General features: G+C 39.8%; 1 protein-coding gene and 1 long non-coding RNA gene across 2 annotated transcripts in view; one reads left to right on the forward strand and one right to left on the reverse strand.

Annotated features, from left to right (window-relative positions):
* Nucleotides 1-8891, reverse strand: part of CFAP126 (cilia and flagella associated protein 126) — a 28164-nt gene extending 19273 nt beyond the window's left edge. The window contains exons 1-3 of the mRNA XM_027095161.1: nt 8846-8891; nt 8467-8629; nt 8116-8237 (exon numbers count right to left, since the gene is read on the reverse strand). Coding sequence (XP_026950962.1) covers nt 8116-8237; nt 8467-8629; nt 8846-8891 — 331 coding nt within the window. The remainder of the gene's footprint in view (nt 1-8115; nt 8238-8466; nt 8630-8845) is intronic.
* Nucleotides 2878-7839, forward strand: LOC113614088 (uncharacterized). The gene is made up of 2 exons (XR_003430448.1): nt 2878-6017; nt 6365-7839. It is a non-coding gene; the product is annotated as an uncharacterized LOC113614088 (long non-coding RNA).
* Nucleotides 8892-14828: the final 5937 nt, after the last annotated feature.

Here is a 14828-nt window from a genome sequence, read left to right on the forward strand (position 1 = left end):
AAAGGAAGAAATCTTTTGCCCATTGTCTCCTGCCACCAAATCCTTAAATTACATAAGTGTTAGAGTCATGAGGAGGAGGATGTGGTGGAAGATATTGAGCAATGGGATAGCAAAGAGTCAGGGACAGAGTCAAGTTTTAAAAAGAAGTGGGGGGCAGGAGAGACTCTAAGAGCCAAGAAAATTCGGTTGTTCAAGCCAGAATGGGGAAGAAACTCCAACTTCCTGTTGTTGGAGGATTGCCACCACCTCTGCACAGAAAGATTTGATTAATATGTCAGTGTCGCTGTGTACTCAGGGAAATAGCTCCCCCTAAGGCATTGCTTTAGGGAGAAACCTGGGTGAGAAATAGTGGTGAGTACATGAAGAGTGATTCTCTTGAGCCAGATAAAGAGTGATGGGAGTCAATTCCAGGCATTTCTCCCATCCCTCAGGACTCTCCCAGAGTCCCACTGACCCTTGAGGTCAGATGCATGAAAGCTTTGCTTCCTTGGAAACTGATCATGGGGAAAGGTACTGGCATGGTCTCTTCAGTTCCTGGTAGGGAGAGGAGAGTCAGAGACTGGCCCACATTAGTGGTTGCATAAGGCTGAGGAGGGACCTTAGGGTGATGGCAACTTGCTACAGGATTTCTTTCAGGGACGGGGAAAATTTTCTAAGGTTGTGGTGATATTTGCACAACTCTGTGAATATACTAAAAGTCAATGAAGTGTGCCCTTGAAATGAGTGAATTGTATGGTCTATAAATTATATCTCAATAAATCTGTTACCAAATAAATAAATAAATAAGTAAATGTCCCCCCCTCCTACCCCCACCAGATCTAACTCCTTAATTCAGTTCTGGGGGCCTGCTCTTCTACATATCTAGCCTAAGAATACTGTCCAGGAAATTACTCATTTGAATGACTATTTCAGCCAATTCCCACACCTTTCTTTGTTCTGCCTTCACTTCCTCCCTTTAAAAAGTGAATTGAAATCCTAGATGGAAAAAATTGTCCTAACTAGGTGTGGTGACACTTCCTGTGGGCAAAATGTAAGAAACATGTTGCTAAAGGCCAGAGTTCTTAATATAACAAGAAGTAATGTGAACGTTATACAATGAAATATTATCAGCCTTAAAAAAGCATGAAATTCTGACATGCTACAACATTTGGATGAACCTTGAAGACATTATGCTAAATGAAATAAGCCTGTTACAAAAAGACAAATACTGAATGATTTATTTATATGAGGTACCTGTACTTAGAGTGATCAAACATCATAGAGGCAGAAAGTAGAATTCTACTGGGGGTGGCAGGGGAGATGGGGAGTTATTGTTTAATAGGTACAGAGTTTCAGTTTTGCAAGATGAAAAAATTCTGGAAATAGATAAGGGTGTTGGTCATATAACAATATGAATGTACTTAATATGACTGAACTGTACACTTAAAAAGGGTTAAGATGGTAAATTTTATATGTATTTTACCACAGTAAGAAAAAAAAAATTTTTTTAAGTGTTGTGTAATGTGAACTTCACTGAAGACTGCCAAGTAATGAAAATAGGTACCGATGATGCTAGGATAAGAGCTCATGTCTCATTTTAACAAGTACCAAGAGGAACACCAGAGCTCTCCAGAGTTCTGTGTCCCTCCTTGTTACATACAGAAATCACTCAATCATCATTCACACCTCTTCTCTGAGAACATATTGCCTCAGACCACTCCCAAATTTTACCCTCTCCTTCTTTGTTTGTCAGAAATAAGGCACAGACTCAGTAATTTCCTAAAAAGTCTAGATCAGAGTTTTTATTCTCACAATTATCAAAATTTTTTGAGCAATTAAAGTAAAGCCAAAGTTTTTAAACTTATTTTTGCAATAGCCCCTTGTAAAATGAGAATAATATTAGTACATTTTATATATGAGAAAACTAAAACATAGGAAGGTTAAATAATTTGTCCAAGATGCACAGCCAGTAAGTTGCAGAACCAGTTTTCAAACTCCCAAACTGACCTGTTCCTGAAAGTCCAGACCCTAAAATCTGAAATCTCGAGCCCTCATTTAATCTGATTGGATAAGTGAAACAAAACAAGTTTCTCCTGTGGGAAGTCTCAGATGTTTAACTTCCAAGCGTACATTAAAACTCTTCTATAGTGGAAAGGGGATATAATATACACCATTTCCTCAACTTATTTGACCACTGGACTAATTTTTCATGGAGCATCTCAAGGAATTTTCTTAGCTGAAATTTTGCAAAACTTTACATGTAATACAGAATATTGCTTTTGTCTCTTTCAACTACTTTAAGAGAATATTTGAATTACTTTCTCTCATTTGGAAAAATTTTTAAATTGAGAAACTTAATGATTTGCCTAAGGCCGTAACCAGTTAATACTGGAGCTGTAATTAGACTCTAGGTCTTCTGGCCACAATTTCAGGGATTTTTTTTTTTTAAATTATAGAAGGAATATATTCACATTGTAGAAAATCAAACAAATCAAACAGAGATATGCAAAGACTCCCCCTCCACCACCCCCCAGCATTCCAACCTCATCTTCCTTGGGGAAAAAACTATTCTAGTTAAAGTAGATTTGGCTGCAAGTGACAGAAAATTTAAAATAAGTACCTTAAAAATATAGAGAGATTTATTTTGCTCCCATGAAAATGTCCAGAGGTATGCAGTCCTGGGTTGTTAGAGGAGCTCTGCTGCTTGAGGACCTCAGGGTCTTAGATTCCTTCCAGCTCCATCCCAAGGGTGGAACCCTGATTCTCATAATCCAAGATGGCAGTAGTTCCAAAGGGCACGCAGCAGCTGTCTTTTATTTATTTATTTATTTATTTATTTTGCGGTACGCGGGCCTCTCACTGTTGTGGCCTCTTCCGTTGCTGAGCACAGGCTCCGGACGCGCAGGCTCAGCGGCCATGAGCTCACCCGGACCGGGACACGAACACGTGTCCCCTGCATCGGCAGGTGGACTCTCATCCACTGCGCCACTAGGGAAGCTCAGCAGCTGTCTTTTAAGGAATGATACTTGAAGCTGTCACACAAAGGTATTTCCATTTTCATCTCATTGGCCTGAACTTAGTCACTGACCATAGCTCGCTGCAAATATAGCAGGCTAGGAAAAATACAGTTTTTATTCTGAGAGGTTATATGCCCAACTAAAAATTACATTACTAGAAGAAGTGGGAGAAATTATGTCAAGGAACTGTTTCTGAAACTAAATAATCGTCAGCACTTGTTATGCATCCTTTCAGATTGTTTTCTTGTACTATACACATTACTCTGCAACTGGCCTTTTTCATTTAATGTATCACTGAGGTATCAGAGTCCTCAGCTAAAAGAAATACAAATCAACTCTGGCTAATTCAGCGGAAAAATAACTTATTAAAGGACATTGGGTAGTTCATACGATTTCTAGGAAGATAGAGAATTAGACTTGGATTTTAAGTTATTCCTGTTAGTCCTGACGAATTAGTACCCTGAGCTGCCACTGCCACTGGGCACGAACACTGCGGCTTGCATATCTGACTTACTCTGCCCTCTGCCCTGGCTCCATGGGCATACGACCTATGCAGTCCCATAGGGCCCTGCACTGAGAAAGGCTGTGACCTGGGTTTGTCTGTTGTTCCTGTCTTGAAATACTTAATAATTTTTGAACAAGCGGCCCCACATTTTTATTTTGCACTGGCTCCCACAAATCATGTAGCCAGTCCTACGTTCTGGACATTGGGTGCTACTATTTGAGTCACTGTGATGACTACCACCTCTAGAAACTGGCTGAAGCTGCCCCTGTTGCCATACCCCTCACCAGGCTTCATTCACTGCCTTCCCTGCTTCTTCCCCTCACCTGTTTCCAATTCAAGATGTGGGACTGGTGGTCTAATCTGCAGATTTTCTAGCTGCAACGGAGGCTAGAAAAGTGAATAGCTGGCATTTTATGATGGGAGGAAAGCTGTATCTTACAAGGCAGAGGCAGCGGTGGTTGGGTGGGGATCCCCCAAACATAGGAAGTAGGTTCAGCGGCTCAATAGTCAAAAGGAATCAATAAAATAGAACCACAAAGTATATATAAATTTATCTCATTTTCTTAAACAGTTGCCTAATATTCCATAGTGGAGACATTTATTCAGTCATTCCCCTGTTAATGGGCATTCAAGATATTTCCACTTTTTGCTACCACAATATTGTAATAAACATCTTTATACATTTGGCCTTCTATACTGATGGTTTTATTTCAGTAGGCTAGATTCTTAAAAGTAGAGTTGCTGGACAAAAGTGAACATGTATTCTTATTTTTAGTATATATTGCCAGCTTACTTTTTAAAAAACACAGTAATTTATATTCCCACCAGCAAGATACAAAAGTGCTGTTTTCTCCCATCCTTTTAGTCCCTGAATATTATTACTCTTTTTCTTTTTATCAATCTGATGAGTGAAAATGATATATTATTCTTTTAATTTTTGGTTTTTTGACTACTAGCACCTTTTCATATGTTTATTGGCTACATTGAATTTCTTTTTTATGAATTGCCTATTCATATCCTTTACTCACTTTTCTATTAGTTTGTTTCTTTTTCTTATCAATTTGTAGGCACTCTTTGTGTGTGTTAGAGATACACTTTTTCAGTCATATGTGTTGGGATTATTTCTCAGAGCATGTTTCTAGTTTTTTTTTTTTTTTTTTTACTTTATTTAGGGTGTCTTTTGTTTTAATTTCCTTTAAAAGATAGTTAAATATGTCTTTTCCTGTATGGCTTCTCCATTTGTTTGGTTATTCTTGCTTAAGAAGTTTTCATTGTACATTTATGTGTTGATTGGTTATAATAAGCACGTATTTCTTTTGTAATAAAAATATTTTTTAAAAAAGGAAAAGAAGTTTAAAACCTTGAAAGAGTAGCCTGAAGACTTTGATTCTTAGGTCCAATTCTATTACCAACTAGATATGGCCTTGGACAGGTCACCAAGTTGCTATTTCATTGTCTTAATTTTACAAATTAAAGGTAATAGCATCTACCCTGCCACTTCACAGGATTGTTGTAAAGATAAATCAGATTTTTTAAAAGTATAAATATGGGTTATAAAAATATAAGGTATTATTATTATTATATGTTTTCCCTCTTTACTTGAAAGGTAATGTGATGAGTAAAGAGATCACTAGATTAGGAAGTCATGTTCCATCTTACGCCAATTACTAACCAGTATGCCTTTGCGCAACTTGTTTAGCTTCTATGGGATTCAGTTTCCTCATCCTTAAAATGAAAGTGTTGGTCTCTAAGTTTCTTTCCAGCTTTAAGGATCTAAAGATATTATAGCAAAATCCCTAACAATAAAGTTATATAATTTTTTTGGTATTAAAGGATATTCTTAGTATTAAGTGTTTAAATATGTATCTTGAAGATACGTAAATGGAGAATGGATTGGAAGATGACAACTATGGATGCACTGAAACTGATTAGGAGCCTTCTGCAGTTGTTTAGGTGAGGGGTGATGGTAGATTGAACCAGGATGAGAGCAAAGGAAAATGTAGAACAGGTGAGCTAGCCTTAAAAGTCTCAGTTGATCATTTGGCCCATCTTGGGTGTTTGTTAAGTCACAGCACGCACTCAAATGATGGACAGATGTAGGTCCAAAACCAAAATTAATCTTCCTATTTCCCATTCCGATTCACATTTGTTCTCCAGTTTTACGTCTTAAGACTAAGACTCTTTCTAGTGCAGACCAATATTTTGACATAAGTAGTGGCTCACAGTTTACTCATTACATTCAGATATGCATGGGAAAAAATGTAGCCTATTTTATAATTGATCCAACCTGTTCTTAAGCCTCTATCCTACAAGATGTGGAGAAATGGGGGGAAATTTAACTGCCCAGTTAAAGATCTCTAAGTTTTTTCTTGTTTAAGTTGTGGTGGTGATTGTGTTTCCAAAGATGACAACAATATGTCCCACCCCGTAAGTTGTTTTGAAATGTGACCTGGACAATTACCCTACAAGAGGTAGAGTCTATTTCCGCTCTCTACGAATCTGGGCACTGCTGATATGTAAGTTCCAGGGTGGAGACTTAACAGATCTGTAGCTTCTGCCCGCCTTGGTTGGGAACATTCCCTCTTGCTAGTCTGTGCCATGTAAGAAGACCAGTTACTTTGTCAGAGATAAAGGCCATGTGGAGAAAGGCCTAAGGCTATCTTGATCATTCTAGTTCCAGCCAAATTCCCATCTGAGCCCCTGCCAACCGACAGAACCATAGAAATAATAAATTGTTATTTTAAGGCACTAAATTTTGAGGCGGTTATACAGAAATAGATAACAAAACATGGTATTTGGGGGTTAACTCAGTCCCTATAGGAAGATGCTTGGTCTTTCATCATTCCTCTTAATTTTTCAACAGGGTTGCAGCTAGATATTCGATACCACATGCTCTTAAACGTGATGCTGACACTTCCACTGAGGAGTCTGTATTCTCTCCTCTTGAATTTGGGTGGGCCTATGACTAAGGTGGAAGTGACGCAGAGCCAAAGGTGACAGCTTCTGCTTGGTCCTCTTGGGATACCACATCTTGGAGTCCAGCCACCTTGGATCTGAGGAAGCAGAGAGACCTCATGGCGAGTCCACTTGTAGGTGCTGCTGCTGACAGCCTCAGCTGAGATCCCAGCCGACAGCCAGCATAACATCCAGACATTTGAATGAGCAGCTCCAGATGATTCCAGCCCCCAGCCGTCAAGTCACCTCTGCCCTCCAAGTCTTCCCAGCTGAAGTCCCAGAGATTTTAAGCAGAAACAAACTGTCCCCAACATACCCTTTCCAAATTCTTGACTCTGGAGTCGTTTGTTACACAGCAGTAGATAACGAGAACACTCTCTTATTCTCCTCAAGGTGGCATCTAGGTGAAAGTGGACCTACCATGACCTAGAGGTAGCAGAAAAGGGAGGCAACCCTGTGGCTGGCAGCTGGCACCTTACTGCTCTCAGATGTGTTGGGCTGGCCTTGTCCCTGGGTGCCATGTGCTAAGTTGCAGCTATTTCTGTTGGGCCTTTTGCAATCCTGACATTAATTGCTCAAGTCCATTGACCCATCCCATTCATTTGCCTCTAGCTGCAAAGTCTCTGCCCAATAAGCTGTTTTGACTCATTCCCAGACTTCTACAAAAGACATTTGTTCTAGTCTAGGTGTCTTCCCTTGGAAGGAGATGGGAGTTAAATCTATTCAGAATATATTCCTCTCTCCTCCACCCCCCACCAGCAACTCCCAGTGTGACTGTATTAGACGAGATGGTGGGTCAAGTTCTCACCTCCTACTCTTAGGGGTTTTTTGTTTGTTTTATTTTGTTTTTTTAATCCATTCCTCAGGAGTGGGAGGCTCAGAGTCCCTTCCAGCACTAGCCCCACCTTCAGGGTTTCATTAGAATATTTGGGAGTGTTCTGCAAGGGGTGTAGGCAGGAGCAGCTGTGTTTAAGGTAGCAAGAAGTACTGCTGGCACCCCAACCTCAGTTTCCTGCAGTTTCCCTACTGCCTCACCTTGTTGTCAGAAACCAGGCAATTCACCTCTTCCATGGTAGGGCTGGGGCTCACATTCTCTTGTTTGACTTGGACCTCACAGCTGCTCCCTCCAAGGACTCCAAGACAAAGTACACTCTTTATAGGCCTGGTCTCAAGTGATGCTCTGATTTAAAAAGGGATTTGTGGACAATCAGTACAAATGACCTGGGTTTGCGTCAAAATCCATCACTAGAATGGGAACTCAGGCATATGTCTTTACAACTTTATTTCCTCATCTGTAACATTTTGATGATTATCTCATAAGATTGTTAAAATGATTGACATTGTAAACTACTGTGATACAAAGTAAATGTAAAACAAATGTTAGTCATTATGATTAGAAAGTGTATAACTAGCACGTTATGATTAGAAAGTGTATATTAGCACGTTAAAAACTCCGAAAGCTATTTAATTAGAGAACTGCTGAACTCTGTTGAACCAGAATTTTCCTGGTTAATACGTCCACAGGAACACTTTTAAATAGCACACCTATAATTGGGATTAGGTGGAGATGGAGGGGCTGGGGAGAACGGGAACACACCCGGCTGGAACACGCACATGACTATGAAGTGTTCAGATCTATGGGATCGCCACTCTCCTCGGAGCAATGACAAGGCCCGGTCATTTCCAGCTCCTGGGGCCGAAGTGGGGACGCCAACAGGAGGCTGCCTGCGCTGTGCTCCACTTCCCTCCCACCGATGTGTGGCCGGTATCGTGTCACGTTGCTCCCATTGTCGGGAACCGATCAACACTTCCCAGGTTTCCGGTCCTGACTCAGGCCTGACTTTCGGGAAGGCTCCCCGCTGCGGTTGCACTGGGAGGAGCGGGGGCGGGGCCGCCCGCGGGCGTGACGGCGGGCAGGGGGCGGGGACGTACGAGGGCTGCGGCCAATCGGCCTTCTCAGACTTACGGGAAACCCTGAGGCGCCTTTTCTCTAGGCCTCAGATTTCCGGCCTTGAAACAGGTTTCTCGGGTTGTACAGTTAAGCCGAAGGTGGCCTTTGTGTAGGGTTCGTGACCCGGAGACGGTCTCTCAGGAGCCCGGATTTCAGGTGTGTCTGGGGACCCCTGGGCGTCTCGGTTGACTCGCGCGCTGCCCAGTTGTTGGCGCTCGGAGTCTGCGGAAAACGAGGAAGGAGGGGTTAGGTGCAGCCTGGACGCCCCCAGGAGTAAGAAGGCGAAATCACGCGACGAATTAATTTTTGGAGATATTCGCGTTTTTATTGTTTAGTTAATGTGTCCATATCTTCTTTGTTTTTGTAATGAAAACTTATAATCTCGTCTTTGCCTAACTAGATTGCTCTTTTCTCATACTACGTCTTTTTTTTTTTTACCATGTTTGAATTCGTCTGCCCCCTCCAGAAAAATGTCCACTGACATTTTCACTTAAAGTTAGGTCACATACACTTCTCGTTTCTATTTAGTCTTAATGGTATTTTTTTTCATCTTAAAAACATTTGATAGTTTTTGAATAGGTGATATATAAAAGTAATAAAAATAAATCCACACACTAAGAAAGTTAATACAGAGAACAAACAGGTGGTTGCCAGAGGGGAGGGGTGGGAGAGGAGAGAAATAGGTGAGGGAAGTTAAGTGGTGCAAACTTCCAGTTACAAAGTAAATGAGTTAGGAGTATGAAATATACTGTGTGGGGAATATAGCCAATAATAATGTAATATCTTTGTATGGTGATAGATGGTAATCATTTTGAAATGTATAGAAATATCGAATCACTATGCTGTGCATCAGGAACTAACATAGTTTTGTATAGATCAAATATACCTCAAAAACAAACAAACATACTAATAGAAAAAGAGATCAGATTTATGGTTACCAGAGGCAAGGTCTGGGGAGAAGCAGAATTGGATGAAGGTGGTCAAAAGGTACAAACTTCCAGTTATTAGTTAAATAAGTACTAGGGACATAATGTACAATATGATAAATGTAATTAACACTGCTGTATGTTATATATCAAACTTATTTAAGAGTAAATTCTAAGAGTTCTCATCACAAGGGAAAAAATTTTTTTAATGTTATCTTATTTTGTATCTATATGAGGTAATGGATGTTCACTAATTACGGTAATCATTTCATGATGTATATAAGTCAAATCATTATGTTGTACACCTTAAACTTACACTGTGCTGTATGTCAATTATATCTCAATAAAACTGGAAGGGGAGAAAAATCATTAAAACAAAAAACAAATGAAGACTGGCTTTGAAAATTCCCTGAGCAGACAAAACCAGTTTAGTCATACAGCAAACCTTAATTTAGCTTATTTTGCAAAGCAAGGGAGACTAATTTGACCTTGGTCACTTCTTGCTCATGCCTCTGGAAGTCATAGGCACAACTTAAACTCTTCGCCAAAATTGATATGAGGTAACCACTAACCAATTCCCTATCACTTAAGAAAATTCTAATATTGTAACCAATCACTGTGAATAATAAGCAGTCACTGCCTCCTGACTAATACAAGCTGCTTTGTAACAATACAGTTGGCCCTTCCTATTCCTGGCTTCCACATTCTTGGGCTCAACCAACCAAGAATCAAAAATATTTGGGAAAAAAATTTCAGAAAGTTCTAAAAAGCAAAACTTGAATTTCTCGCAAGCCAGCAACTATTTACATGGAATTTATATTGTATTTACAGCTATTTACATAGCATTTACATTGTATTAGTTATCATAAGTAATCTAGAGATTAATTAAAGTAAATGGGAGGACCTTAGTAGGTTAGAGGCAAATACTACACCATTTTATATAAGGGACTTCAGCGTTCAAGGATTTTGGTGTATGAGTAGAGGTCGTGGAACCAATCCCCCACAGATATGGAGGGACGACTCTATACCCCTGAGTTTTCCTCCACGTTTGGAGTGAGTGCGCCTGGTTTGTGAACTTTCTTTTTGTTGTGTGCACAATAAACTTTTACTACTTCAGTGATTCATTGGTTTTACTTCTGCTGTTTCTGAACTTTTGACAAAGTACTGGGTTGGCCAAAAAGTTTTTATTTTCACCAAGAACTTTATTGATCAATGTATACACCATTTTGTTCCACTACCTTCTGCCATTTTTCAGGCAACTTCATAATTCCATCCTCGCCAAATTTTTTATCTTTTTGAGCAAAGAACTGTTCCAAGTGCCTTTTACAGTCTTCCAGGGAATTGAAATTTTTTCTATTAAAAGAATTTTTTTTTAATTTTTGCGGTACGCGGGCCTCTCACTGTTGTGGCCTTTCCCGTTGCGGAGTACAGGCTCCGGACACGCAGGCTCATTGGCCATGGCTCACGGGCCCAGTGGGATCTTCCCAGACTGGGGCACGAACCCGTGTCTCCTGCATCGGCAGGCGGACTCTCAACCACTGCACCACCAGGGAAGCCCTATTAAAAGAATTTTGTAAGGACTGAAATAAATGGACATCCAAAGGTGCAGTGTCTGGTGAATATGGCGCATGAATCAGAACTTCCCAGCCAAGCTGTAACAGTTTTGCCTGGTCCTCAAAGAAACATGTGGTCTTAATTTATGACAAAGGAGGCAAGAACAATGGAGAAAAAACAGCCTCTTTAATAAGTGGTGCTGGGAAAACTGGACAGCTACATGTAAAAGAATGAAATTAGAACACTACCTAACATAAAAATAAACTCCAAATGGATTAAAGACCTAAATGTAAAACCAGACACTCTAAAGCTCTTAGAAGGAAACATAGGAAGAACACTCTATGACATAAATCACAGCAAGATCTTTTTGACCAGCCCCCTAGAGTAGTGAAAATAAAAACAAAAATGGGACCTAATGAAACTTAAAAGCTTTTGCACAGCAAAGGAAACTATAAACAAGACAAGAAGACAACCCTCAGAATGGGAGAAAATATTTGCAAATGAAACAACAGACAAAGGATTAATCTCCAAAATATACAAACAGCTCATTGAGCTCAATATCAAAAAAAAAAAAAGCCCAATTAAAAAATGGATGGAAGACCTAAATAGACATTTCACCAAAGAAGACATACAGATGCCAAGAGGCACATGAAAAGATGCTCAACATCACTAGTTATTAGAGAAATGCAACTCGAAACTCCAATGAGGTATCACCTCACACCAATCAAAATGGCCATTATCAAAAAAATCTAGAAACAATAAATGCTGGAAAGGGTGTGGTAAAAAGGGGACCCTCCTGCACTGTAAATTGATACAACCACTATGGAGAACAGTATGGTGGTTCCTTAAAAAACTAAAAATAGAACTATCATATGACCCAGCAATCCCACTACTGGGCATACACCCTGAGAATACCATAATTCAAAAAGAGTCATGTACCACAATGTTAATTGCAGCTCTATTTACAATAGCCAGGACATGGAAGCAACCTAAATGTCCATCGACAGATGAATGGATAAAGAAGATGTGACACATATATACAATGGAATGTTACTCAGCCATAAAAAGAAACGAAGTTGAGTTATTTGTAGTGAGGTGGATGGACCTAGAGTCTGTCATACAGAGTGAAGTAAGTCAGAAAGAGAAAAACAAATACCGTATGCTAACACATATATATGGAAGGTAAAAAAGAAAAAAAGTGGTACTGATGAACCTAGTGGCAGGGCAGGAATAAAGACGTAGACATAGAGAATGGACTTGAGGACATGGGGGGCGGGGGAGGGGGAAGCTGGGGCGAAGTGAGAGTAGCATCGACGTATATACTAAATATAAAATAGCTAGTGGGAGGCAGCAGCATAGCACAGGGAGATCAGCTCGGTGCTTTGTGATGACCTAGAGAGGTGGGATAGGGAGGGTGGGAGGGAGGCTCAAGAGGGAGGGGATATGTGGATATATGTATGCATATGGCTGATTCACTTTGTTGTACAACAGAAACTAACACAGTATTGTGAAGCAATTATACTCCGATAAAGATTATAAAAAAAAAAGAAAAAGAGGGCTTCCCTGGTGGCACAGTGGTTGAGAGTCCGCCTGCCGATACGGGGGACACGAGTTCGTGCTGCGGTCTGGGAAGACCCCACATGCCGCGGAACGACTGGGCCCGTGAGCCATGGCCACGGAGCTTGCGCGTCCGGAGCCTGTGCTCCGCAGCGAGAGAGGCCGCAACAGTGAGAGGCCCGCGTACCGCAAAAAAAAAAACCAACCAAACTTATCATATATTTTATCTTGTTATCATTTGCCTCACCCACTAGAATGTAAACTACATGTGGGCAGGGATTTGGTTCAGTCTTTTTTTGTAGTTAATGAATCCTTGGAGGTTAGAACAGTACCTGGAACTTAGTAGGTACTCTATAAATATTTGTTTAATAAAATGTATGATGGCATTGTTTGTCATATCTTGGTGGGTAACAACCTAGCATCTATAATGGGGGAAAGAAAAGTAAAATGGGTGGGTGCGCACTATGAAATTATTTACAGCAGTCAGAAGCAAAGGAGTAAATGTACACACAGAAACTTGGGTAGAACCCAAAGTCACAATGCTGAGTGAAGAACATACGCAAAATTAGGAAACAATTACACACAAAACAACTACACAGTCTACAAGCATACATACAAATTCAAAATACATATCAAACACATTAGAGAGGGGGTGAAAGTAGGGAATAGGGATAAAAGAAAGTAATAAATTAAGACAAAAATAAATGAAGCAAGAGAAGAGTCTTGCACCCATCCATGTGGATCGAGGGCAATGAATTGAGATTAACACTGTACCTGAGGTCCATCCCCAAATTATTGAATGTTGTGAATACATATTTTAGTTTCATACAAAAATTTTAATAAGAAACTTAAAAATATGTATTTGTATGAGTATCCAGAACAGACTTCAAATACATGTTTATTTTTTCCTGAGAAATATTAAAACAAATGTTAACAGCTGTATTAGGGCATAACTGACATACAGTAAATTGGACATATTGAAAATGTACAGGTTAAGTTTTGGCAAATGTATCACTCTATGAAATCATCCTCACAATGGGGAGCCAACTTGCCCATTAGGCACAGTAGGCATACACCTACAAAAAGATTTCAACTTATTTTAAATCCAAAATGCCTTAATTTTATTTAAAAAATCATTTAAATTCAAAATAATGAAATTTTACAAATGATTTTATATAATATTAATACCTTCATCTTTATACCAATGCAGCTGTAAAATATATTAATAAATTATATATTTAAGTCATATTATATATAATAGTATATTATATTCAGTTATATATTATATGTTATATATAAATGAACTATATTAATACATATACATTTTAAAGAAAAGATTTTTTTTTTTTTTGCGGTATGCGGGCCTCTCACTGTTGTGGCCTCTCCCGCCGCGGAGCACAGGCTCCGGACGCGCAGGCTCAGCGGCCATGGCTCACGGGCCCAGCCGCTCCGCGGCATGTGGGATCTTCCCAAACTGGGGCACGAACCCGCATCCCCTGCCTTGGCAGGCGGACTCTCAACCACTGCGCCACCAGGGAAGCCCAGAAAAGATTTTTAACATTTAAACATTATTTTTTATGGAGAGTCCCAGGAAGGTCAAAGTGTCTAGGGCCAATGAAAGTCATAATGCAGCCCTGTCACAATTAAGATAGTGAACATATCCATTGTCCCCCCAATTTTCCCTTTCTAATCCTTATTGCCTGCCATTCTCCTTCCACTTACCAAGCAATCACTGATCTGCTTTCTGTCATTATAGTTTTCATTTTCTACAATTTTATATAAGTGGAGTCATATAACACTCTTTTTGACTGGGCTTCTTTCACCCAGCATAATAGTAATTATATATATATATATATATATATATTTTTTTTTTGCTGAGCAGCATTCCATTGTATGGATGTAACCATAATTTATCTTCACCTGTTGGGTGACGTTTGGGTTGTTTCCAGCTTTGGGCTGTTACAAATAAAGCTACTATGAGTATTCGTGTACAAGTCTTTCTATGAGCATACACTTAATTTTCTCTTGGAAGTACCTAGGATTAGAATGGCTGAGTCCATAGTAGTAGTTTAACTTTCAAAGAAACTGTTAAACTGTTTTCCAAAGTGGATGTAACATTTTACATCCCCCCACCCCCCATCAGTGTATGAGTGTTCCAGTTCTTCCACATCCTGGACACCTGGTATGATAGGCATTCTAATACATGTGTATGATATCTCGTGTTTTAATTTTGCATTTCCCTAATGATTAATGATGTAGAACATCTTTAGATATGATTATTTGCTATCCATCTATCTTCCTTGGAGAAGTGTCTGTGCAGACTGCCGTGTGTGTGTGTGTGTGTGTGTGTGTGTGTGTGTGTGTGTGTGTGTGTGTGTGTGTGT

Source organism: Aethalodelphis obliquidens, unplaced genomic scaffold, assembly GCF_003676395.1.
Source record: "Aethalodelphis obliquidens isolate GAN/ISIS:26980383/991018 unplaced genomic scaffold, ASM367639v1 scaffold90, whole genome shotgun sequence".
Taxonomy (NCBI): domain Eukaryota; kingdom Metazoa; phylum Chordata; class Mammalia; order Artiodactyla; family Delphinidae; genus Aethalodelphis; species Aethalodelphis obliquidens.